Source organism: Cebus imitator, unplaced genomic scaffold (genome assembly GCF_001604975.1).
Source record: "Cebus imitator isolate Cc_AM_T3 unplaced genomic scaffold, Cebus_imitator-1.0 Scaffold309, whole genome shotgun sequence".
Taxonomy (NCBI): Eukaryota; Metazoa; Chordata; class Mammalia; order Primates; family Cebidae; genus Cebus; species Cebus imitator.
In genome coordinates this window covers 1,092,511-1,119,253 of record NW_016107624.1, presented here as the reverse complement: position 1 = coordinate 1,119,253, position 26,743 = coordinate 1,092,511, and the positions used below count along the sequence as shown (strand labels likewise).

General features: G+C 40.5%; 1 protein-coding gene across 1 annotated transcript in view; it reads left to right on the top strand.

The window, feature by feature from the left end:
• The window catches only part of C5 (complement C5), a 102,210-nt gene that overhangs the window by 59,773 nt on the left and 15,694 nt on the right, over window positions 1–26,743 (top strand). Inside the window, exons 24-33 of the mRNA XM_017503310.2 lie at window positions 858–1,070; window positions 1,507–1,582; window positions 7,821–7,980; window positions 8,407–8,502; window positions 9,890–10,061; window positions 12,837–13,042; window positions 14,775–14,927; window positions 22,166–22,228; window positions 23,741–23,822; window positions 24,859–24,916. Of these exons, the coding sequence (XP_017358799.1) occupies window positions 858–1,070; window positions 1,507–1,582; window positions 7,821–7,980; window positions 8,407–8,502; window positions 9,890–10,061; window positions 12,837–13,042; window positions 14,775–14,927; window positions 22,166–22,228; window positions 23,741–23,822; window positions 24,859–24,916 (1,279 nt within the window). The remainder of the gene's footprint in view (window positions 1–857; window positions 1,071–1,506; window positions 1,583–7,820; window positions 7,981–8,406; window positions 8,503–9,889; window positions 10,062–12,836; window positions 13,043–14,774; window positions 14,928–22,165; window positions 22,229–23,740; window positions 23,823–24,858; window positions 24,917–26,743) is intronic.

Sequence of the window (26,743 nt, the reverse complement as noted above, 5' to 3'; positions counted from 1 at the left end):
AATACAAATTTATTTCTCACAGTTCTGCAACTGGGAAGTCCAAGATCTTCATGTGGCAGAAAGTGGAAAGGCAAAAGAGCAAAAAGGGGTGAACAACCTCCTCCCACTCATGAGGGTAGAGCCATCATAACCTAATCACCTCTCAAAAAGCTCTACCTTCTAATACTGTCACCTTGGTGATTAGGCTTGAGTGTATGAATTTTGAAGGGACATATACATTCAAACCATAGTAGGGGTTCTCCTCCACTTAGATACATTTGCAGAAGTGATATTTGCATAAGTGACTAGGTTTTCCCTAGTCTCCAGGCTTTATGATTCAGTAACTTATTACCAAATGATAGAATGTCCTGACTACATTTTATCTCAGATAAAACTTTAGAATCACAAAATGTTAGTACTGAAAAGGATCTTTTCAATCATGTGCACCCCTGTTGTTGGATATAAAAGAAAGTGACATGTCCAAGGTTGCACAGTGCGTTATAGAAAGAGTCATGTCAGCACTCCCTGTTTAGACTCTCTGCTTTGCTTCCTGGAAAAGATTGGTAAATATGGTTTATGATGTCTAAAGCTATCAGGTTGAATGACAACTAATTTGCCACGTTCTCTTGCAGCAATCAGTCCACTGTATTACATTGCCTACCACCATATTTTAGTGATTTTTAAAGTCTTTTTTATTGTTTCTTTCAAATTCATATTCCTAACCAGATCTTTTTTACTCACCCCATTTCTGAGAAGCAAGTCAACTGCCTAGATAAAAAGGGAAGAACCATCTCTAGTTGGTTGTTCTTCCCTCTTCGGAATGTACTATTAAAGTTAATAAAAAGCGGTTGTGTCTATTTTGATCTTTTCTGTTTCAGGACTGCTCATAGGTGAGGTCTTTTCTGCAGCTCTAAGCCAGGAAGGCATCAATATCCTAACCCACCTCCCCAAAGGGAGTGCAGAGGCGGAGCTGATGAGCATTGTCCCCGTATTCTATGTTTTTCACTATCTGGAAGCAGGGAATCATTGGAACATTTTTCATCCTAACTCATTAACTGAAAAGCAGAACCTGAAGAAAAAATTAAAAGCAGGTAAAAAAAATGAATTTCACATAAAAATTGGGTGATTTTAAACTTTAATTACACTAATATTTAAGTTGTGAATTATAGAAAACTTTATAAGAGAATTTTAGCAAAAAAACGTCATGAGATGGACTCTACTATATAAAGATTATTTCTGTAGCATTTTGACTTAACTTACCAAAATGCCTGGATGAGAGACAAGGCACCTGTATTCCAAAGTACAGAACACTTCCTTCCTCTTGGAATGAGATCAGAATGTTCTACTTGATAATTCCCAATTCAAGCAATTCATATACTTCCTTTGAGAAGTTCAATGCTGGCCACAGAGCTTATGCTTTCTGCCCAACACCAAAGGAAGCTTACCATTCTCAGGGGCTGATAAAGTGTTCTTTGAGCAGAAACGGAGGTCACGGAAGCACTGTGTTCTTTTCCTTGTTCCTCTTAGGGATGGTGAGCATTATGTCCTTCAAAAATGCTGACTATTCTTACAGCGTGTGGAAGGGTGGAAGTGCTAGCACTTGGTAAGTAGAAGATTTTGAGTTGCATTTTAATATAGTGGTTAATTAACTAAAGAAGGATAACCATAATGTAAACTCCATTCCTCCAATTGCTCAGGCTAAAAGCCTAGTCATCCTTCACTCCTTTCTTATAATTCACATCCGATCCAGCAGATATGGTTTCAAAATATATCCTGAATTTGACTACTTCTGACCAACTCCACTACACCATCCTGTTCCAAGACACCTTCCTCTCCTGCCTAGATTCTTGCACTAGCCTCCCTTAGTCTTCTGGGTTCAGCCCTGGATCTTCTTCAGTCTATACTCGACATAGCCACTGAAGTGATCCTGTTAAAACATATGTTAGATCATACCACTCAAAACCATTTAGGAGCTTCCCATCTTACCCAGGGTAAAAAACAAAATTTTTATTGTGATTTACAAAACTCTGTATGATCTGGCTCCACCTCATGTCTCCTACTTTATTTCCTATTGTCTCTTTCCCCTCAGTTCAGCCCCACTGGCCTTCCTCAAATGCACCAGGCATGTTTTCACCTCAGGGCCTTTGCACTGACTGTTTTCTCAGTCTGGAACACTCCTCCTTAGGTATCAGCAGGACTGGCTCTTACTTCCCTCAGGTCTTTACCAAATGTCACCTTAGGGAGGCCTCTGCTATATCATAATGTCTAAAACTGCAACTCATTCCCCTTCCAATATCTCGTATCATTTTTCTTCTCAGCATAATTACTAACATTCTTGCTTATTCCACTATTGTCTATCTCCCCAACTGAAATGTAAGCTCCATGTGGGAACATCCTAAGTATCTCTAGTGCATGGTATGTACCTGACACATAGTAGAGGCTCTATAAGTATTTATTCAATAAACCATAACTTCCAAAATTATGATGATTTGAGGGAAAGATAGTGTGAATTAATTAAGAGCCCACATGGCAGTCTATTTTCAAAAAATACCTGCCAGTCATGGTGGCTCATGCCTGTAATCTCAGCACTTTGGGAGGCCAAGGCAGATGGATCATGAGGTCAAGAGATCAAGACCATCCTGGCCAACATGGTGAAACCCAAGTTCTAGTAAAAATTAAAAAAAATTAGCTGGGCATGGTGGCACATACCTGTAGTCCCAGCTACTTGTGAGGCTGAGGCAGGAGAATCACTTGAACCTGGGAGGTGGAGGTTGCAGTGAGCCAAGACCAAGCCACTGCACTCCAGCCTAGTGATAGATTGAGACTCCGTCTCAAAAAACAAAAAAACAAAACCATCGTGCTATGACAAAATGTTTAATAGACACGATGTGCCAGCTGCTTTGTAGGTTCTGTATGAAACATATTTAAGGAGTTTACAACCTAGAATACTTTAATTTTAGATTTTTTTCATTAACTATTGAGATTTCCCAGAAAGTTGTCTTTGGCTCTCTTATTTTCTGTAAACTCTCCTGGTACAATCTCATTTTTGCCCATGACTTTCATAACATCTAGGCCAATGCCCTCCTAATCAATGTCTCAAGGCCTAAGTTCTTTCCTAAGAAGTTAGGAAATGTCCTAGATCCACATTTCTAGGTTGTTGGGAGACAAAGGCCCTTCAAACAATATGTACCAAATTCATTTTTTTCTTTCTCAGATACATTTCTCTGTTTCTTTACTCAGTGCACAGCAACACCTTGCCCTTTGTCCCCCATTGATCATGTCAGAATCATCAGTTGCTTTTGATTCCTTCCTTTCCTTTTGGCTTTATCTCTGATCAGCTACCAAGTTCCATCGATTATACCTTAGAAATAGGTCTGACCATGTGTGGGTGGTGCACTTTAAAAGATACACAGAGCCAGGTGCAGTGGCTCACACCTGTAATCCTAGCACTTTGGGAGGCTGAAGCAGGAGGATGGTTTGACAAACACAGGAGTTCAAGACCAGCCTGGACAACATAGGGAGACCCTGTCTTTAATAAAACAATAAAAACTATATTATATATTTAAAATTATATATTATAAAAAATAAATATAAATATAAATATATATATATATATATAAATTATATATTAAAAAAAGGACACGTAGACCCCTGCAGCACACCACCCAGAGGATAACCGAGGATGCAGGAGTGGGAGTGAGTGTCAATGAAGACTGGAAACTGCCACAGCAGGACCTGGGAAATAGATCTGTGTCTAAAATTGCAACCCATTTGGAGAGCAGAAAGCCCCACAGGAAGGTTCAACAGCCTCTCAGTAGACACTCAGAGCCTTTCAACAGTTTGGGGCAAGAAACATAGACCCAACTCCATAAGTTCCTTGAAAGAAATAATAGACATAGAAGAGAATGTCTAGCACCTAAATACCCTCAAATTTTCTTGAGAAATACAAAGATTTTTAAAAGTACAAATACCATTCATATTAACAAAACCCCAAATTGTTGACTATAAATGTTTTTTGTGTTTGTCTATATATTTTTTTTAAAGAGAGCATTATGGACATTGAAGTTTTCTGTTTAACTACAAGCCTCCATCTTATTTCTGTTTCTTACCCCCATGGGCATTCACTATCATGATTTTATGCATCTTTCCAAAACATTTTTAATGTTTTATATAATACACATACATGAAATCACATAGCTGTTACTTAACTCCAGTTTGGCTGCTCACTGCTCAAATGCCAAACTTAAGAGACAAGGTTTGGTAGGAGGAAAAGCAGGTTTATTCAGGAGGCAGCAACCCAAGGTGATGGCAGACTAGACTCACGAAAGTATCCTGAATGCCCCAGCCTGGCCAGAGGGATTTTAAAGAGGAAGGGGCTTGGAAAACTATGTGCAGGAGTTAGCTACATACGGGTCAGCATGTCTTGTTCTGATTATTATCTTTACTAATGGGCCATCTAGTGGTCAGCTAGACTGAAACAGGTTTGTAGATTAACTGCTCGGTATTTTTCTTCTCCAGGGGACATTTCACAACCTTGATTTTTATCTCATGGCTAGTTCCTGGAATTCTTAAGCAAGCACTGTTTAAGGAAGTTAAGCATTGTAAAAGAGAGAATGGCTGTTTTGCTTCCAAAATGAAGTTATGCCTTCACAGTCCCTTTTTGTATTTCTAAATGATTATAACTATTTTCATATCTATCATTCTGTAACTTACCTTTTTCTTTTAATACTTAGTTTTTTTAGATCTAACAGTATAGGTAAATATAGCTCACTCCTTTTCATTGCCATGTAGTGTTTTATTTTACAAATATATTACATAGTATATATTCTTTATCCATTCCTATCTTGACAGGCAGCTATTTCCAACTTTTGCTATTACAAACAATGTGATAATGCACATCTTCATATGTCTCTTTGTCTACATGTGTGAGAGTTTCTCTAGGGTATATCCCAGAAGATAGAATTGCTGGAACATAAGGTATACATATTTACAGTTTTATCAGATTTTGCCAGATTTCTCTTCAAGGTGACTAAAAAATTCTTTTCTCCTCTTAAATTTTTAGTCCCAGACCCTATTGTAAAACATGAGGAACTAAACTAGACCATATTAAGAACTTGTAGAGGTAGCCTAGGGTTGGGAACAAAAGCAAATCAAATAGCCTACTTTTTCATTTTTTCCTCCAAGTCACACTTAAAATTTGAATTTCAGGGCAGTCTCCAAGAGACAAGTCAGTGGGAAAAGGAGAATGCAAAAAGCTAGAGCAAGATATATTTGCTTCACCTTTAGGGAAGAACTGTCTGGACCCCTACTCATTAAGGACTCTAGGACTGAGGCACCCAAGAGTTCCAAGGGGAAGGAGAGATAAGAGTAAGAGCTTATAAAAGCCGGGTGTGGTGGCTCACACCTGTAATCCCAGCAGTTTGGGAGGCTGAGGCGGGAGGATCACCTGAGGTCAGGAGTTCGAGAACAGCCTGACCAATGTGGTGAAACACCATCTCTATTAAAAATACAAAAATTAGCTGGGTGTGGTGATGCATGCCTGTAATCCCACCTACTAGGAAGGCTGAGGTAGGAGAATTGCTTGAACCCAGGAGGCAGAAGTTGCAGTGAGCTGTGATCGTGCCATTGTACTCCAGCCTGGGCAACAGAGTGAGACTATTAAAAAAAAAAAAGAAAAAGAAAGAAAAGGTGTAAAAGCTGATACCTATTGAATACTTAACTGTAATCCATAACTATTTTAAGTATAATCATATATATAATCCTTATAACTGATCCCAAAGGATAAGTCCATTTTTTCTATTTATTGCTATTGCCTTTTTCCAAAGATGTAACTAAAGCATAGAAAAGATACATAATGGGCCAAATATCTGATAAGTGGAAGGGTGGCCTGGCCATATGACTGTACTTACATGTCTTTCTAGCCTGCTAAAAGAGGAGAGACTTCCAAAAGCCAAAATCCCAAGAAAGACACAATATAAAATGTGGGCCAATCTTTGAAAATGTGTGTCCTTGAACCTGAGCAACCAATAGAAATATTTCTCCTCCTTGAGAGCAGTGCAGGGGATTAAAAAAAGAGGAGCTCAGTCAACAGAATAGAAGATAAATTTCTGATATTTCTAGAGAAAGAATTAGGAAAAGGCACCTAGTTGTGGAGGGGCAAGTTCCAATTAATATCAAAAAATAATTTTAGGCCAGACACGGTGGCTCACGCCTGTAATTCCAGCACTTTGGGAGGCCAAGGCGGGCAGATCACAAGGTCAAAAGATCAAGACCATCCTGGCCAACATGTGAAAATCCATCTGTACCAAAAATACAAAAATTAGTTGGGTATGGTAGTGGGTGCCTGTAGTCCCAGCTACTCAGAATGCTGAAGCAGGAGAATCGCTTGAACCTGGGAGGCGGAGGTTGCAGTGAGTCGAGATTGCGCCACTGTGCTCCAGCCTGGCAACGGAGACTCTGTCTCAAAAAACAGTAATAATAATTTAAAAATAATTAAAGCAATTAGAGCAAAGCAATTGGAAAATAACCTAAATGTCTACAGAAAGGGAAATGGCTTAAATGGCTTTGGTGCATTTGTACCAAAATATTGTAATATAATGTATAAAATCACTTGTAAAAGAATGAGGAAACTTTATATATTAATGCAGATCTCTAAAGCATGTTACTAAATGAAAAAAGGCCAAGCACAGGATAATGTAAATATTCTCCCACTATTTTAGTGTGTTGGGATGAAAAAGTAGATGGGAAGGCTATATTCTTATATCTACTATTTGGAAGAATGCATAAGAAACAACAGTCATCTGTTGGAAGGTGGAGGGGGACAGGGACTGTTAGAAAGAGACTTTTCATTATATGTCCCTTGGGTCTCACTCTGTCACCCAGGTTGGATGCAGTGGCACAATCTCAGCCTACTGCAGCCTCTACCTCCTGGGCTCAAGCAATCCTCCCACCTCAGCCTCCCAACCAGCTGGGACTATAGGTGCATGCCACCACACCTGGCTAGTTTTTTGCATTTTTGTAGAGTCAATGTCTCACTATGATTCCCAGGCTTCACTTTTGGGTTTTTGAATCATATGAAGGTTTTACCTCTTTAAAAATGCTTAAAATGCATTTTTAAAATGAAAATGAAAAAGAAACACAAATTTTTAAATTGAGGGGAAGTGGGAGGGCGAATCAAGTGGTCTGAGTCTCAGACATCTGAGGACCTGGGGAGTGGAGGCTCCTAGGTGACTGAGAGAGTGAAGAGATGTTATGGGGAATGCATTCAGTCCTCTCTGATACTCTTCGATGGGTATTAGTAGAGACTTGAAATTGCTTTTTGACTAAGCAATCATGATCATTAAAGTTTCCTGTGAGGTAATAGGTTCTGTGTCAATGGCAGCACTCAAGGACAAGTGAGATAAACACTCCAGGGACATTGGGAAAGGGGACTTAGGACCTCAGATAGGAATTTAGATTCTGTGGCGTGTACAAATTTTACAGTCTAGAATTTTATGATTTACACTTTCCTGTCTCATGTTCATGGGTCAGTGCCTTGACTCAAAACTATTTATTTTTACCTCTGTTATCTTTAACTTTATGGTGTAATGTTTTTATCATCAGGAATCAATTTTTAGCTGTGTGCTAGCTAACGATGTTGTAATCACAGAAAATTGTGCTATTCACATTTGTTTACCGAATGTTTTGGAGATATTCCAAAAATCTTCCCTTCCTTTGTAAAATGGTGACTTACTTTGAACTTGTATATTTTAAAATGTTATTTTCTTTTGAAGAATAAACTAATTGAAGGCCAAAATGGATTCAGTGTTCTAAATGTTTATTTATTTGATTTTGTCTTAAAGGTTAACAGCTTTTGCTTTAAGAGTACTTGGACAAGTAAACAAATATGTAGAACAGAACCGAAATTCAATTTGTAATTCTTTATTGTGGCTGGTTGAGAATCATCAATTAGATAATGGATCTTTCAAGGAAAACTCACAGTATCAACCAATAAAATTACAGGTAAGAAAACCAAATGCACAAATTAGCAATAGTTTTATTTACAGTTTAAGTTTTATTCTCATCTGATTATGGGAGGACGAAGAAGAAGAAAGAAAAAAATGTAATTCTGCAAGAAATTTGTTTTGTGAAAAAGCAAAAAATGCAAAGGCCTTCCCATAATACTGAAGTGAAGCGATCTTCAGACAGTTCACTAGAGATCAGAGAAATGATATCTTAGACATCTCATTTAATGGGGTGGAGGGAGATGGGCAAGTGAAAGCACTCAAGTGAGATAGACCTAGGGCTTATTGAGAAATGGGAAGCAGTTCACCTGCAGTGCATGAAGGGAAAGAATGGGAGATAAGACTTAAAACACAGAGTAGAACCAGGTCATTTCACTTTAAATACACCATTTCACTTTCCTTTTAAAACATTGCTTCTTTTTAGGGTACCTTGCCTGTTGAAGCCCAAGAAAACAATTTATATCTTACAGCTTTTACTGTGATTGGAATTAGAAAGGCTTTTGCTATATGCCCCCTGGAGGTAAGTAAGAGATTTCTTTCTCTAACACCTATCATCTTTCTATGCTGTATACTGGAGGGGCCGCCAATCAGAAGACCTTTAGTTTCAAAAGCTTCTTTTCCTTCTTTTCAATTACTTGACAATAACTTAAACTCCAGAATTGAAATATTTCAGAACTATAATAGATATTAGAGACCACCTAATCCAACCTACTCATTGACAGTTGAGAAAGCTGAGGACTGTAAGTAAAGTGAATTCAATTGTACAATGTCACAGGCTAATAAATTGTAGAGCTAGGTCTAAAACTGATAGCTGGGACTGTGATGGGAGAATGATCCAGTGCCCCCAGCTTCTCTCTCTTATCTCCCCTAAATCCTGCTTTATATATGTTACTGTTATCCTATAGTGAAAGCACTCTATCATGCAAGTACTGGGGATACACAACAGCAAGTGTGCTTCTTTGGGTTGTACTGTTTCACTTGCTTAGAAATCAGGAGAAAAGTGATGATCCACCTAACTGAATCAACATAGAAGATTTCCAAGGTTAATTGAGGTGATACCCTGGTCTGGGAAGAGATGATTCCTGAGCTGAGGTTAAATACTCCTGCCTGCAAATCAGAAGTCAATTAGATGTGTCCTTCAAATCAGGGTGGAGATGGAAAATCTCAAGGAGATTTTCAGAACTGGAATCACAAAACAAAACTATTTGTTTTCAGTTTGTTTCAAAAGCTTAACAAAACAAAATAATCAATGATGACCAGTTCCCAGAAGCCTAGAGGACCAGTTGGCACCTAGTGGCCACATGGGTGAGAGATGCCTGTGGAGCTGGGAGAGAAGGAGACAGGCAGGATGTTAGCAGCATTGCGGCAGGCTTTCTCCTGGCCCACTTGTCCAACATAACCCTTTTGGTGGTGTCGGAACTAGTGATCGGGACTATTTACCCTGGCATTCTTAGGATCTAAAAGTACTTTGGCAGCTTGGCTTTCCTTCTGCCTCTATTGTTTTAATTTTTAAAAGTATACCTCCTTTTGAACATGTGTGCCTGTTGTAACTATGCTGAGAGGGAACGATAAGAGTTGTGTCTGTGCTCGGTACCTTTTCTGCCTGGAGGCTAGGTCTGATGATATAATCAGAAACTAAAGGCACAAAACCTCTAAAAGGAAGGTGAGAATTCAGAGACAAAAAGCTTAACCTGATTTGGTCTTCATTATCTCTTCCAAGATTATGTTCTGCTCCTTCTCTTGGAGGGGTTTGTTTCACTGAGAAGCCATCCATTCCCATTAGGTCAGTCCTCTTTTTAACCCCCATCTTGCCTACTCCAGGACAGTTGGACCTGATGGTAGTTCATATCAATTGATAGGTGGTTGCTTGGCATAGAAACTGAAGTATCTTCTGCTCTTGTTTCCAGAAAATCAACACAGCTCTAATTAAAGCTGACACCTTTCTGCTTGAAAATACACTGCCAGCCCAGAGCACCTTTACATTGGCCATTGCTGCCTATGCTCTTTCCCTGGGAGATAAAACTCACCCGCAGTTTCGTTCAATTGTTTCAACTTTGAAGAGAAAAGCTTTGGTTAAAGGTATAACTTGTTCCATATATTTATTCAACGAGCGTTCACTAAGCCATAAAGTCTGCTAAATCTGGGAAGTGGGTGGTGGCATGCAAACTTGAATAAGATGCAATCTCTGTCCTCAAGGAGCAAACCATCACAATACAAAGTAATGTGTGCTGTTATTCATTCATTTATTCATGTATTCATTCAGAAAATATTCTTTTTTTTTTTTTAAGACAGGTCCTCGATCTGTCACCCAGGCTGGAGTGCAGTGGCACGATCGTGACTCACTGCAACATCCATCTCCTGGTTCAAGTGATCTTCCCACCTCAGCCTCCCAAGTAGCTGGGACTATAGGTATCCACCACTGAACCCAGTTCTTTTTATATTTTGCACATACAAGTCTCACTGTGTTTCCCAGGATGGTCTCAAATGCCTGGGGTCAAGCAATCCTACTGCCTTGGCCTTCCAAAGTACTGGGATCACAGGCCTGAGCCACCACGCCTGTCCTCTATTTATTCCTTTATTCGATAAATATACATCGAGTATCCTCTGGATACCTCCTATATATCTGGCACTATTCTAGTCTTTGGGAATAAAGCAATAAACAAAACAGGATCCTCAAAATCCAGGTCATCAGGAAACTTATATTCTAACTGGGGAGACACAAACATGATAAATAAGTAAAGCTTTGTGAATAGGCAGTGATGTCTGATAGGAAGAAAAATAAAGCAGGGAAAGAAGATAAGGTGAGAGGATGGGTTGTAATTTTAGACAAGCTGACTGGGCTTAAGTTTCACTGAGAGGATGGTATTTGCACCAAGAGCTGAAAGGAGGTGAAGAAGCAAGTCCTGTGGCTATCCAGAATAGTGTTCCTGGTGGAGAACAGAATGTGCAAATGCCCTGAGGCATGGGCATGCCTGGTGCTCCAAGAATGCCACAGAGGCCAGTGTGAGTGCTAATGAGTGAGAAGAGGAGTAGGAAGTGAGGTCAGGGAAGGCAAAGGTGAAGAAGCAAGGGAAGGTCATCTAAGGCATTAGAGAGACTCTTCAGGGCTTCTGTAAACAGTTGTGCAGTGGACAAATCACCTAAGGAAGCAAGTGAATCAAGGCTGAAATCCAGCCTGTGCTCCACTCCCCTGGCCACGTACCCTAGTTTAGGGTGCTTCCACCCAGAGCAAGGAGTTCCCATGACTCATCCACAGCAACATGCTGTGGAAACCAGAAGGAGCCCTAGAACTTTAATTTCAGCTTTGAGAGTGAGAAGGGGAGCTATTGGGGAAAGACTCTATCTCAGAGAAAATAAAAATACGGCAAATCTGAGACTCTCAGAGGAAGGGTCAATGTCTTTTTCAAGGTCATGCAAATAATGTGGTTATGAATTATAAATATATACATCAAAATTTTGACTAACTTTCAAAAATGATTTCCAAATATACATTACTGTTTTTTTTTTTAAGTTCATTCCCAAAAGGATTTGGGGTTTATAGGTTTAAATAACAAATATAATTTAGAGCCTAATTTATGAAAAGTGCTACATGTATGAAACTGTCTTGAGTGCTTTAAATTAGAAAAAAATAATAAAAGACTGAACTAAGGCTTTAGGTGTAATCTCATAATTTCCAGGATGTAAATTTTCCTATCAGGAAAAGTTATCCAGTTTATTTTTTACTGTCAGTAGTAATAATAACAAAAATCCTTTATATATGCATGGTGCTTTCTAGTTTACAAAATCTTTTATATTTCATATTTCATTTGAGTTTCACTACATGGAAGAAAGTATTATCTATACTATAGTTATTAGAAAACGAAGTCACACAGAATTAAAGGAATTTGCCCCCAGTGACATGGTAAGCTAGTAACAGAAGAAAGACTAAAAGCTGGGTCTACTAATTCCCAGTTAATTGCACTTTCCACTCTACTAAACCGCCCCTTCCTAGTACATGTGTACTGTGTTGATTTTAAAATAAAGATTGAGGCCGGATGCAGTGATTTATGCTTATAATCCCAGTACCTTGGGAGGCCAGGGTAGGAGGATTGCTTGAGCCCAGGAGTTTGAGACCAGCCTGGGCAACATAACCAGGCACGGTGGCACACCCCTATAGTTCCAGTCACTCAGGAAGCTGAGGTGGAGCCCAAGAGATTGAGGCTCACTTGAGCCCAAGAGATTGAGGCTGCAGTGAGCTACAGTCACACTACTGCACTCCAGCCTGGGTGACAACAAGATCCTGTCTCAAAACATACACAAAAATAAAAAAACAGGTCGAGTGTTCCTCGTCTGAACTGCTTGGGACCAGAAGTATTTCAGATTTCAGGTTTTTTTTCAGATTTTGGAATATAAACGTATAGCTAATGATATTTCTTGGGGATGGGACTCAAGTCTAAACATGAAATTCATTCATGTTTCATATATACCTTCCTTTATACATAGTTTGAAAGTAATTTTATACAGTATTTTCAATAATTTTGTGCATGAAACAAAGTTTTGACTGCAATGTGACTGTGACCCATCACGAGGTCAGGGTGAAATTACCCACCTGTGGCATCATGTCAGAGTTCAAAAATTTTTAGATGTTGGGGGCCTTTTAGATTTCACATTTTCAGATTATAGATGCTCAATGTATAAAGACAAGTAGAACCATATTAAGGGATCTTAATATGCATTGGTCATCTTCAGGAAGTTCTTCTAACAAAAAAAATAAGTAGTTTCTAGAAACTAGAACACCATAATACACCTGATAGAATTGTTATGTCAAATTTACATTTTTAATCATATTAATGAATGTGATTTGTTGATATTCAGGTAATCCACCCATTTATCGTTTTTGGAAAGACAAACTTCAACATGAAGACAACTCTGTACCTAACACTGGTACGGCACATATGGTAGAAACAACTGCCTATGCCTTACTCACCTGTCTGAACTTGAAAGACATAAATTATGTTAACCCAATCATCAAATGGCTATCTGAAGAGCAGAGATATGGAGGCGGCTTTTATTCAACCCAGGTAACATTTCTTTGTCTTGTTTCATCTTCCTGTAGACATTTTTACTTTCTCCCATGCCACACTCATTCTGGCCTTCATGCCTTTGGCCACCAAATGAGCATGCAATAGATATGAATAATGTGCAGAATTGACGGACCCCTAGAGGTTATCTGCATCAACACTCTTATTTTACAAAAGAGGAAATGAGCCCAGGGAGTTTCATTCAGGGAATTCATGGCAGAGCTGGAATCAGAACTCATGTCTCCTGACCTCAAGCCCAGTACTTCCTTCATGATTCTAAATCACCATAAAAGGCTAATAAGGTTATTGTCAGGTATGTCATATCCTATATAATAAATAGTGGCTGCCATGTAGACAAAGGTACTGATGCTTCTTCTCCACAAATAAATAAATAAAAAGTGAAAGAAATACTGATTATTATGTTAATCTATCTAGCTATTTAATATAAACTCATTTGCATATGTATTTTGTATTACAACTAATTATTATGTAGTTGTATAATATATACTTATATTCAAAGTTTAACTTGAATGTTAATATCTTCCCTGTTGCCTGGATGTTTAGATAATGATGGAGTGTGTGTATCTATATATATAAAGTTTAGTGGTAGAGAGGGCCTTCAGTATTAATTTAGTGACCATCTAATGTGTTTCATTTCAGGTACAACTACAGGGTTAACAGAAAATAGTGCGCTACTGATAAGCATTCACTGCCATAGATACAGGCAGAGGGAGTGGCCACATTGTTTAACATCTCTGATCTTGTCATGTTTCTCAGTTTTATAGATGAGAAAGATGAGGTCCAGAAAGATAAAGTTTATTCCTTCAACAAATATTTATGTACCCACTAAATGCAATGGACAGTGCCTTAGTCCATGACACATTGGATATTTTATAATGAACAGAAATTTTATTAGCTCATGGTTCTGGGTCCTAGGAAGTCCAAGATCAGGGGGCTGCACCTGGTGAAGGCATTTTTGTTGCATTATTCCATGGTAGAAGTGCAAAGAGAAGGTGGAGTAGGGGGTTGGTATGAGTGGGATATAAACTCATCCTTTTGTAACAAACCCACTTCTATAATAAGCAGCATTAATCCATTTATGAAAATGGTACCCTCATGACCCAAAAACCTCCCATTAGGCCTCACCTCCTAACACTGCCACATTGGGGACCAAGCTGCCAACATATGAACTTTGGGAGACACATTCAAACCATGTCAGACACCAAGAAAAATATATCACCTACTTGCCTCATGAATCTTACATTGTAGTGGGGGAGGTCAGCAATAAACTACAAATAAAAGTATTACAAATTGAGATGAATGCTATAAAGGGCAAAAGAGGAACATTAAAACAGAGAATAATGCGAGAGGGGAGTTTATGGCCTTGTTGTGGAGATAACTTAAGCTGACACTAAAGAATGAGGAAGAGATAATCCTGCAAAGACTCAGAGGAATTCTGCAAACAGTGACTTGCTTGAGGTTACATTTGCAGTCTATATAGAAGACCCAGATATGAGGCCACATTTCCTTCCTGTCCCTGCTAACAGCAATGTGTCTGTTGAGGAGGGAGAGACCTTCCTTCTGCCTCCACAATGGGGCCCTAAACCAGTCTTACTGAGTCAGCTGGAGTTTCCACTCCGGACAATGCTGCCCTACCCGCTCATAAAAAGGGCATTTGTAAATAGGCAGTATATAAATAAACATATTTTTGTGCCTTGCTGATTATTGACAGGATACAATCAATGCCATCGAGGGCCTGACAGAATATTCACTCCTGGTTAAACAACTCCACTTGAATATGGACATCGATGTCACTTACAAGCACAAAGGTGGCTTACACCATTATAAGATGACAGACAAGAATTTCCTTGGGAGGCCAGTAGAGGTAAATGAAGAATTGTGTAGTATTTTACTATTGGCTGAGACCATTGAAATCATCTGTTCCACTCTTATTTTATAAATGTATCTCTTCACTACTTAAACATATATTGAGTGTCTGCTATGTCCTAAGCAGGGGTGCTTGCTATATACTGGGCACTGAGGATTCAAAAATAAAATACGAATCAGCGTATTACAGGGAGACTGTCATTTAAGCAGATAATGAAACATAAGAGTCTTGATAGGTACGTGGAAGCACAGAGGGGGCCTCCTGATCCTGGCTGAAAGAAGGAAGGAGTTTGTCAAATGTGTCCAGATAAATCTGAAAAATATCAGAATAAGTTAGTCAAGCGAAGAAAAAGGAAGAACATTCCAGACATAGATAATAGCACACAGAGCAGTACAGTGAGTGTAGGAGGGTAGGAATGTCTGGGAGTCTGCTGGTGGTTCTGAAGCAGGAGCAGCTGCAAACAAACCTCTCAAACATCAGACAGGGAAGGAAGTGGTAATTTTATTGGGAGCTGCGGCAGGCATAGATGCTTCAACAACCGAGCTCCCCAACAAAGAAAATCCTGGCCCTTTTAAAGGCTCACAATCTAAGAGATCTAAGAGATGCACATTGAGAGGGTCATGATTGATTTGGCAAGTCTTGGGGATGTGACTGGATAGGGGTCTTGAGTAGCTGAGTAAGATCAATGCCTTCCAGGATAAGGTTCCTCCATACCATGCCTGTGACCTATAGATAGGATTGTGGTCAGGAGTAGGGGGTTTAATTTTTAACTTCCAGACCTGGTCAGCTGTGCTGGGCTGGTTCCTCCACTGACCTCATCTGGCTGGCTTTTGACTTTCATTTCCTCCTTTTCCCCTAAGCACAAGCCAAAGGAAGGGGATCTCCTCCCTCAGTTCCCCACTTTGAGAACTTCACTTATTTATTAGTTGGGGTTCTCACCCTCTTCCTCACTATCCTGGTCATGTAATGATACCGATTGATAATGATTCATATAATATGCTTGAGCTGAGGTCCTTTGGTGAACTATAGTAGTGACTAAACTTCTAATCATTTGGAGGAATACAGGCAATAAACAGGGGAGCAACAAGCATGCACCTATTACCAGCACCACACCTATAATGAGGGTTTTAAATCCTCCTAAAGCTGGGAACCATCTCCTAAACATAGATGCAGGGTCAAACCCATGCCAAACTTGCACTGGCACATAGGCTACTTTTGTCGCATCTCTTACAATGTTTTCAACTGCCTGGCTTTGATTATCTATATGCAGTCAACAACTGGTTAAATTGAATTTTCCACAGACTCCTCCCTCGGCCACTAGCAAGTAGTCTAGTGCTAATTTATTTTGGTAAATAGCATTTCTTATTTGAGTTTCTTGCCAGGCCAAAAGAGATAAATCTTTACCAGTTTCATTGTTGATTATTTCTAAGGCAGATTGTAACTGGATAATGCAGTTGATCATATAAATTGGGGTCTGATATCCCCATGAGCTGTCCTGTGTCCATGTAGTAGGCCCATAATATTGTATGATCTTTTCAGGGGGCCATTCATCATCTTTCCAATCTCCTATAGACAGTCTTCTTGGGTCCCGGGGAGATGTAAAAACGGGATAGCCTAACAGTTCACCTGTCTTGATGGGCAATAGGAAGAAAGAAGGTTTAATAGTGCCTATGACACAGCTGCCAGTCCATCTCTCAGGCAGCTGCACATACGCTCTGTGCCCGCATATCCAATACAACACAGCTGGGGCTGTCCAGTCTCAATGAAGCCCAGGATGATTCCAGGCATCCTGCAATTTAGGGAATTTAAGGAGAGGGTTCTTTTCTGAGTGGTTTGAACTCCACCAACTGACTGTATCTGCTGTTTCATTATACAATTGCTGTCCCAGGCAACTAAGCCTCCCTACCGGGATGGTGAAGTTTTTCCCCTCTCTTGCTAGGCAATATTGTCCAATAATCAAGACTTTTAAGACCCAGAAGCTGTTGGTTTGAATTCTTTGGACTGAGGTTAGGTCCGGGACAGGATCAAAGGGCACTAACTCTCGGGCCTCCCATGGCCACCAGTCTCCCATTGTCGTCCCTCCACACGCGTAACAGGAAGTAACATTAAGTGAGTGGGCTACATTTTCAGCTGTTTGTATAATGGCACCCAATATAAAGTATGCAGCCCCGGGGATGGGCAACCAGATGCCTGCTAGGACCCATCAGAGCCCCCCATGTGCACAATAGGCACACTGGTTGTGCTGTAGACATGGTCAATCTGACTGGGTGTTTTTCCCAGGGCCTCCCTTGCCCTGCCCCTTTGAATGTGTTCCTCTGATAGCTGTGGCCAGAAAATTGATATTTTGCCGGTTTTGTCACACCTTCTCTTGGTGGCTTACTGCATCTGTATTCACAAAAACTTGATGGGCTATTTCCAATAACTGTGCAGTGCTCATGGCCGTGAACTCATTCTGTTTTTGTAACTTTTTCCTGATATCATCTGCGCTCTGACTAACTAAAGTTAAGTTCACCATGCGATGATTCCCGGGGTCCTCAGGATCAAAGGGAGTGTACATGCGGAAGGCCTCACACAGTCTTTCATAAAACTGTGCTGGACTTTCATCTTGCCCCTGCTTAAGTTGAGATGCTTTGTATATGTTTTCGGCTCTTTGTGCTCCTTTTCTTACTCCCTCCAGCAAAGCCTCTCTGTATTGAGTTAGCCTCTGTATGCCCTCAGGGGTATTTGGGTCCCACTGAGGGTCCGTTCCTGGCAACTGAGTCCTCACATACTCCTGAGGATTCTGGTAATCAGCTGAAACATGCTCTTCCAGCCATTTAGATGCTGCCTAGAGCACTCTCTGCCTCTCATTAGTGTTGAAAAGGTACATGAGCAGCTGGTGACAATCAGCTCAAGTGGGATTATGAGTTTGGATGACAGTCTGAAACAGGTCAGTTAAAGCTTGTGGCTTGTCAGTGTAAGATGGGTTGCTATTTTTCCAGTTTATGAGGTTGGCCAAAGTGAATGGTATATATGTGAAGGCATGCCTTTCTACCATGTGGCCATCCTCATTTACCCCAGTGTACCACTGTTCTCTTAGAGGCATTTGCACTCCCACATTGGGTTGTAACTGGGCTGCCAATGGGGGTGATTTTTCTGGGAAGCCGGCTGCTATGGGAGGAGTGCCTCCTAAAGCCGTGCTTCCTTTTCCTTCCACTCTGGGTGGTTTAGAAGTGTTCGAATCTTGTGGAGATGCAGAAGCCTCTAGTTCTGGAGTGGGGGACTTCTCCTCCAAGTAAGGAGGGGGTGCCATTGGAAGGGGTGCTACTGGCAAAGAGTCTTCTGGTGCCAAGTTGGCCAAGACCTTAAGAGTCTGTGTCCTCTGGTGGGTGGAACAAGATTTTTCCCTACCTGTCTGTCCCTGGGCCACTAGAACTGCAGCTGCCTGGCCCTGTAACCACTGTCTGGGGTTTAAAACCAACTGTAACCAAGAGTCTATCTGTGGGAATTGGTTGGGGTGTCCTGGCTTGCCTGTAGCCTTGCACCACACTTTGGAGACGAGAGACTTATCCAGGCTCCCTTCCAAGGGCCAATCCATCTTCATTGCTGGCCAGGCCACTTCACACAAAGTTCTAAGTCTTACTGGTGTCATGGTGGTACTGTAGTCTCCATTAAATCCCTTTTTGAAATTTTTAGCATTGTTCCCAATGGAGTAGGTTTGCTCTGTGTTTTACCCATCTTCTTAAGAACAGCACTACCAAAAGGTAGAAAGTTTTCTCACTGACTTTGCCCGATATTACTACTTGGGACTCTGCATTCCACCCTCAGATTCCCGCCCATTTTGGTGCAACACTCTCTCTCTTCATTTTCACTTCGGACGGGTAGGACCATCCCCCTCATGGGAGTGTTTCAGACACTGCTTGGCATTGGAGTGATCGTTACTCCTCCCATAATACCTAGATTGTGAGGGCACTTCCTTCAGCCTTATGCATATTGTCCCTGGTCCCAACCAGCCCCACAAATCACTTGGGACATACGGCCCACTCTAACAGAACTGCAGCCCCTACACTTTGCAGCTAATGAGCCCAGTTGGGCCCCTCCCTACTCGCGCACACACACACACACACCGCTCACCACCCAAATTCTGAGAACACAAGATTACTGAGACCAGTTATAAAGAAACAAAAATCAAACTCAAAGTGCCAAAACAGATTGGCATGTTGTGGGTGATCAGGCCATGCTTCCACCCAGTGGGGTGGGAAAGTTTCCCAAGACAAAGTCCTACCGTGTTTCTGAAGTCTGGACACTTCAGGCACCTGTTCCTTCTTGGTGTTCAGCCACTGGGTGGATCGCTGCAAGGGCCTATGCTGCTTTGCTTTGGCAAGGCTTTCCACCAGAGCCAATGCCTACCTGGGAGCACTCTCAGGACTCTTGTTGCCCAAGCGGGCTGGAGTCCCCAGCAGGGATGCTCTGCAGGGCAAGTCAAAACCACTTGGGAGGCTGTCCCAGCCGTCCACCAACCGAAACTTGCTTCCTAGTCAGGGAACCAAAATGAAGCAGGAGTGGCCACAAACAAACCTCTTGAACATCGGACAGGAAAGAAAGTGGTAATTTTATTCAGCCGGGAGCTGTGTCACGCATAGATGCCTCAGCAACCGAGCTCCCCAACAAAGAATATCCTGGCCGTTTTAAAGGTTCACAGTCTCAGAGATCTAACAGATGTACATGTGAGAGGGTCATGATTGATTTAATAAGCATGGGGGACGTGACTGGATAGGGGTCTTGAGTGACTGAGTAAGATCAGTGCCTTCCGGGATAAGGTTCCTCCATACCATGCCTGTGACCTATAGATAGGATTGTGGTCAGGAGTAGGGGGTTTAATTTTTTAACTCCAGACCTGGTCAGCTGCGCTGAGCTGGTTCCTCCACTGACCTTATCTGGCTGGCTTTTAACTTTCATTTCCTCCTTTTCCCCTAAGCACAAGCCGAGGGAAGGGGGTCTCCTTCCTCAGTTCTTTCTGGCCCTGGTCATACAGGCAGACTGTGGCCAGGTTGGAATTGGCCTTTAGGGTCCCCAGCTCCTTGCCCCATGTCCTTTGCTACTGCTGGATTTTTAAAGGTGATAATTTTGATGGCTTCTGAAAATTTCACAAAAAGACATGTTGGAAAAACTGGGTTCTATATTAATATTAGCTGTCCACATATAGCTGCTAATACATATTTTTCTAATTACTGTGTTTGCATTATTTTTAAGTATATTTAAATGTACAGTAATTGGAAATAGTCGTTACTGTTGACATCCTTCACAAGTTGGTGTTTGTTAAAAGTAAACAAGCATGAGAAATTTTTTTTTTGAGATGGAGTTTTGCTCTTGTTGCTCAGGCTAGAGTGCAATGGCACAACCTTGGCTCTCCGCAACCTCTGCCTCCTGGGTTCAAGCAATTCTCCTGCCTCCTGAGTGGCTGGGATTACAGGTGCTTGCACCACGCCTGGCTAATTTTTTGTATTTTTGGTAGAGATGGGGCTTCACCATGTTGGCCAGGCTGGTCTCAAACTCCTGACCTCAGGTGATCCCCCTGCCTCAGCCTCCCAAAGTGCTAGGATTATAGGCATGAGCCACTGCACCTGGCAGAGAAATAAAATTTAATGCAAAAATTGCAAACTGGTGGCCCCTAATAAAAGAAAAAAGATATGGATATAAACATAGATATAGATACATGACAACATTTAAGAATCCAGAGATTTCAAATAAAAACCTAATTCCCAACTTCCCTTTATAAACCAAAAGATTTGGCAGCAAGGCACTGGGCATTGGCATGCCTTCTTCAATTTGCTGCAGTCCCCACCAGTCATAGGATGTATGCATGTGCATGTATGTCCATACTTGCTTTGTGCCCAGGCCTCTGCAGGCATTTGTGCTTGTGGTCCTTAGTTTGGGAATGTGTCTCCTTTCCCTGGGATCATTTAGAATTCACCAGAGATTCGTGTTCTGAGTCTAAGCTCTAAAGAGGATCTCTTGACCTTCCACCTTCTTGAGGTCAAAATTTAAACCTCAGCCCAGGATGTTCCTTTCACGTGAAACCTGGGCTGTTATTATCTAGTGTGAAATTTTTTACTCCAGCGTTTTCTGAAATGTGTTCCATGAGAGAGTGTTAGGTGGTTGAGAAACTCTAGTTTAAATGAAGTTAAACAAGTTCTTTAATCTAGAATCTCCCTATTCTGTAATATGTATGTGATTAAGTGTGGTGACTCTGGGTATGACAAGGGGGCAGAGGCAGGGTACTGTGCACAGCATTTTCCAAACATAGTTGTCATGCATGCCTTTCACATGCAGTATCTCAAGACACTCATTTTCCAGCAAATATTGCTATATTCTATCAGGGAGAACAAGAAAGTTGTTCTTTCTTGTTCCTACTTTCCTGTATTTACTAAAATTTGAAGGAAAGATCGAGAAACTTTATGCCCAATCCTTCTTGCATTATTATGCTAAGCTAAGGAAAGGGGAGGCTTTAAGTAAAGGAAGTACCAACTCCTCAGGCTCAAAATGATCTCTCCCATACTCTCCACAAATTAGGGAGCATTTGGATGACAGAGTTTCCATGGAGGAGAATGACTTAACTCCATTCATGTCTTCACTTTCCTCCTAGAAGAGTCGGAAAAAGAGCAGCAGCAAGTAAGGATTTGGCAGGCTTGAGTGGGGTGCTAGTGGTTTGGGGTGAGATACCAGGGGTTTCTGCAAACAAAGGCAGGTGACAAGTGGAAAAGATAAACCATCAAGACATGGAAAAGGGGTAAAAGAGATGTAAAGGAGGAGCTCAGAGATGCACACATTTTCAAGTTATGTGGAGGTTCCCTGCTCTGGGTTCTAATGAAAACAATCTCCATTGGCACACAGGATGCTGATTACTGAGCTAGGCACAGAAAGGAATTTATTCAGTTGGCAAAAGGAGATGAAGATCCAGGTTTGCCATGGCCATATGTAAATGAAAGTGTAACCAGAAGTGACCTCTGATATGTTGCTTTTGTTGGCTCACTCAGAGATCTCAGACATCTTATTTACATGTAGAAGGGAAAGGGGAAATGCCAGCATTGTTTAGCGCTGCTATGGGCATAGGATTTTCAGTCTCATCCAGTTACTCTCAGAAGAGCTCTGAGAGAGGAGGCTGGTAGGTGTCAGCCCACTCTTCATAGATAGCTCTATCCTCCCTCCCTATCAAATGATGAAAGAAAGCATGGTTTCTCTATCCATCTTTCCAGGTGCTTCTCGATGATGACCTCGTTGTCAGTACAGGATTTGGCAGTGGCTTGGCTACAGTACATGTAAGTATTTAATTGATGGCCAATAATGAGTTATGTGTCTATTTGTACTAGGTAACATAAAAGTTAGGGGCTTTGCCACAAAGTCACAGAAATCTGGGCTTGAGTAACTATGACTAAAGTGAGATTCACTTATGTAAATCCTTCTAGCAATCTTTGTAACTATTCTCACAATTTTTTTGAAAATAACAATGTTAATCTTTATATGTATACATTCTGTATATTTATAGAAATTATATATGTATTTATGGAGATATATAATTTTATGATTATATATGTATATATGCATATGCATATGGTTCACTCAGGAGATCTCAAGACATTTTATTTACATGGGGAAAGGGGAAACGCCAGCATTGTTTAGCACCTTCTGTGGGCATAGGATTTTCAGTATCTCATCCAGTTACTCTCTCAGAAGAGCTCTGAGAGAGCACATATGCATATAGCATATGCATATATACATATATATGTGTATATTGTATATATGTGTTTTCTGTACCATCTCATTTATCCAGCATTTTGGGAGACTTGTTATTCATAAAGGCTTGTTTTTTCATTTTAGGCACTTGGTAGTTGCAACTTTTTTTTCATTTTTTCTTTTTGAGACGGAGCATTGCTCTGTTGCCCAGGCTAGAGAGTACAGTGGTACAATCTTGGTTCACTGCAACCTCTGCATCCCAGGTTCAAGCAATTCTCCTGCCTCCCCAGTAGCTGGGATTACAGACACATGCCACTATGCCCAGCTAATTTTTGTATTTTTAGTAGAGATAGAGTTTCATCATGTTGACTAGACTGGTTTCAAACTCCCAACCTTAAGTGATCCTTCTGCCTTGACCTGCCAGTGTGCTAGGATTATGGGCGTGAGCCACCACGACCAGCTGGCAGGTGCAAATTTTTCTAGGCTGTTTAAGTATGTTTATGCATGCTTAAATTGCATGTTCTGAGCATAAATTAACATTTTGTTGATAATTTTAATCATGCTCTAATCTTTGGTACATTCATTCCTTCAAGGACTGTTGTGAGTTTATATGGGGAGGAGAGATTGTCCACTTTTCTTTCATTTCTGATTGCTGTCAGTATATTTACTTCTGGCAGTACATCTGCCCATTTATACACACCTATCATTTGTTGTTTGCCATGATAGTGTGTGGTTGGAAGAAACCCACACTTCCTAGACTTGTGTTGTGTGTAAAATTAAAGTGGAAAGGTTCAAAAACAAGAACCTTGGGAACTCTCCTGTAGAGTAAGGTGCCCAGATTTGACTGCATGGAATTTCGACCAAGATTCTAACCAGCCAGAATTTATATTTTGCTTACTTTGGGCCTCTCAGGTTTAGATTATGGAGTTTGCTTAAAGTCCAGCTGCTGCAAAAATGAGTCACTAATGTACACCATTTGTGCTGGATTATGAAAATGATCCTTCAGGCATCCCATTTGCAGCAGCAGTGCTGCCATAATACCTTCTTCACTTTCCCACTTTAAATAGAAACTTTTTGCTTACTTGTCCCCAATGTAGGTAACAACTGTAGTTCACAAAACCAGTACCTCTGAAGAAGTTTGCAGCTTTCAGCTGAAAATTGACACTCAGGATATTGAAGGTAAAATAGCAGCTTTTATGCTGTAATTTTGGCTAAACATAAAGAATGTTTATAAATAGAGAGCTTCCCTGATTAGGAAAAATATGCTTACTCAAAAAGCAAAATTTCTTAATCAAATACTTTAGCAGGTTGACATCCAAGTAAATATTACTTCCATTTTTTGCAATAGATATGACTCTTTAACAATAGAAGCTAATATTCAATAACAATAACTAAGCTAAATGTATTTCCTATTGATCAACAAATTGTTTTGACTGACTGTTACTTTTAAAGAGTGTAACTAGTTGTAAAGTCACATTAAGATCTAATTCCAGAACTAGGAATTTCTGTTACTTTTGCGTTAACCTTCCAATCTGGGACCTTGAAATCTCTTATCGCCCTATTAGTTTTCCATCCCTTAGCCTTTCTGTATTCCAAGGGGTCTAGCAAATGTACATTTCTCTGCCTCCATCTTTAACTTGGTCTCTCCTGTACTTATCATTTTTTCTTTAAATGTATTCTCCCACCATTTTTTTTTTTTTTTAACCCAAGGCCCTCACATCCCTCCGCTGGTTGGTTCTCCCTTCCCGATCCAAAAGCAAGTCCATTTGCACACTCCAGTCCTCCTCCTCTCTCCACTGCCTTCAGGATCAGAATGAACACTGCTGCCTCTGCCCTGATATTTTCCATCTGTGGCTCAGAAGCTTGTTCCTACAAGAAACTTCCCAACTACCAGCAAATCCAGGCATCTGCTCTTCCTCCCTCCAATATCTCCCAAACATATTACCAATACATATTTATCTTTAATAATTTCTTCCTTAATTTATAAGTTATTTGAGAGCAATGTGCTGTTCTAATTATTCAAAGACTTCCTGGTATTGTTAATAACCATGAATTTCCATTAGAACCACCAAAAGTATCAACTTGCAAATCACAAATCATTGTTCAGTGTGTTCAGAGACTTGTTAATTAATGATTCTGTTCTGACAGGTTCCAAAGCAACTGAAAACAGTTTACTCTTATATTTTTCTGTTTGCTTTCTTGTTGTGTGTGCCAGCATCCAGCTACAGAGGCTACAGCAACTCTGATTACAAACGCATAGTAGCATGTGCCAGGTGAGCCCATTTCCACAAAGGGGGGTATAGACTTCAAGTTCTCATTTTTGTTATAGTATTGTTGCTTTACATATTTCTAAATTTTAGTATGTCTGGGAGATACAAAATTGTTCAATTGTTTAAAAATGCAGAACATATGTATTCTGAAATAGCTACTTACTGTGAAGAACAGCCTTGGTTTTGCTCATATAGTTTTCTCTCTCATTTTTGTCTTCTGATTCAAACAGTATAATATTAATATTTCTTTCAACCCAAGCTCACAAATAGAGAATATACATATAAATTTTTCTGTCTTTCAGAGGGGTAGAGATGTGATTTTTTTTAAATTGGAAAAAAAATACATAAAAGATTCTCTCAAAAACAGCCCCAACTCTCTAACTTAGAAAAATCACATTTACCTAATAAAATCCCTGGCAATTATCAGCTAGATTCTTGACTCAAGCTGTACATTGAAGTCAGGTGGAGAGCTCTTAGACATGTCCCTTGCACCAGAGGTCATTCTAATGGTAGCCAGGGTTGAGAACCACTGATGTTCAACCCTCTGCCAACTAAATATAGAGGCCTCAATTGGCCACTGTATTAGTTTTTTGTTATTGCTAAGTAACAATTTATTGCAAACTTAATGGTTTAAAACAACACAATTTTACTATCTTGCAATTCTAGAGGTGAAAAGTCCTAAAATCTATGAGTTGGATAGGGCTGTAATTCCTACTGGAAGCTCTAGAATTTCTTTATCTATTCCAGATTCTAGAGGCTACCTGAGTTTTTGGCTTGTGTCCCCTTCCTCTGTCTTCAATACCAGTGTCATAGCATCTTCCAATCTCTCTCTGACTGTGACCCCTGCTTCCATGATCACACCTCCTTCTCTGACTCTCTTGCTTCCTTTCCTCATAAAGATCCTTGTCTTTACATTAGGCCTACACAGCTAATCCTCCCCCTATCTCAAATCCTTAATTTAATCACATCTGTAGAGTTATCTTTGCCACATAAGGTAACATATTCACAGGTTCAGGGGATTAGGACATAGATATTGTTGGGGGCCATTATTCTGCTTACCACAGCCACCATCCTAAAACATTTATGAAAGTGTAGGTTTTTTGCTGTATACGGTGGCTTATACTGTATCCCAACACTTTGGGAGGCCAAGGCGATAGGATTGCTTGAACCCAGGAGTTCAAGACCAGTCTGAACACCATAGCTAGACTCCAACTCTACAATAAATTTTAAACATTAGCCAGACGTGGTGGCACACACCTGTAGTCCCAGCTACTTGGGAGGCTGAGGCGGGAGGATTGCTTGAGCCCAGGAGGTTGAGGCTGCAGTAAGCTGTGACCATGCCACCGCACTCCAGCCTGGACAAAAAGGTGAGATCGTGTTTAAAAAAAAAAAAAAAAAAGAATATATGGTATTTGAAAAGATATATTGACTTTTGGCTTTGGTGATCACACAGTGTGATCAGATAGTGGTAGAGCCAGGACTGAAAGAACAGACTTCTTCCCTGTTCTTTCCATCATCCCTCAATCCTTTCTATTGTGTTCTATTTTCTTAACGCTTGTATTGTCAATAACAGTGATATCTATGGATGGCATTTTGCTGATTTTACTTATACTCATGCACCCAATGTGGGTAACATGGAGATTCAATAGTGTTGTGCAAAAGATGAGAGCTAAGAAGGACCTTAGGGATGATATGATAATACTCTTATTTTGGAAATGAAGAAACTAAGACCCAAAGAGATAAAGTCACTTGCCAAGTGCTCACAGAGTTAGAGGCAGAGCCAGGGACTCAAATCCCCAACCTCTGATGCTCAATCCAGTATCTAAAACA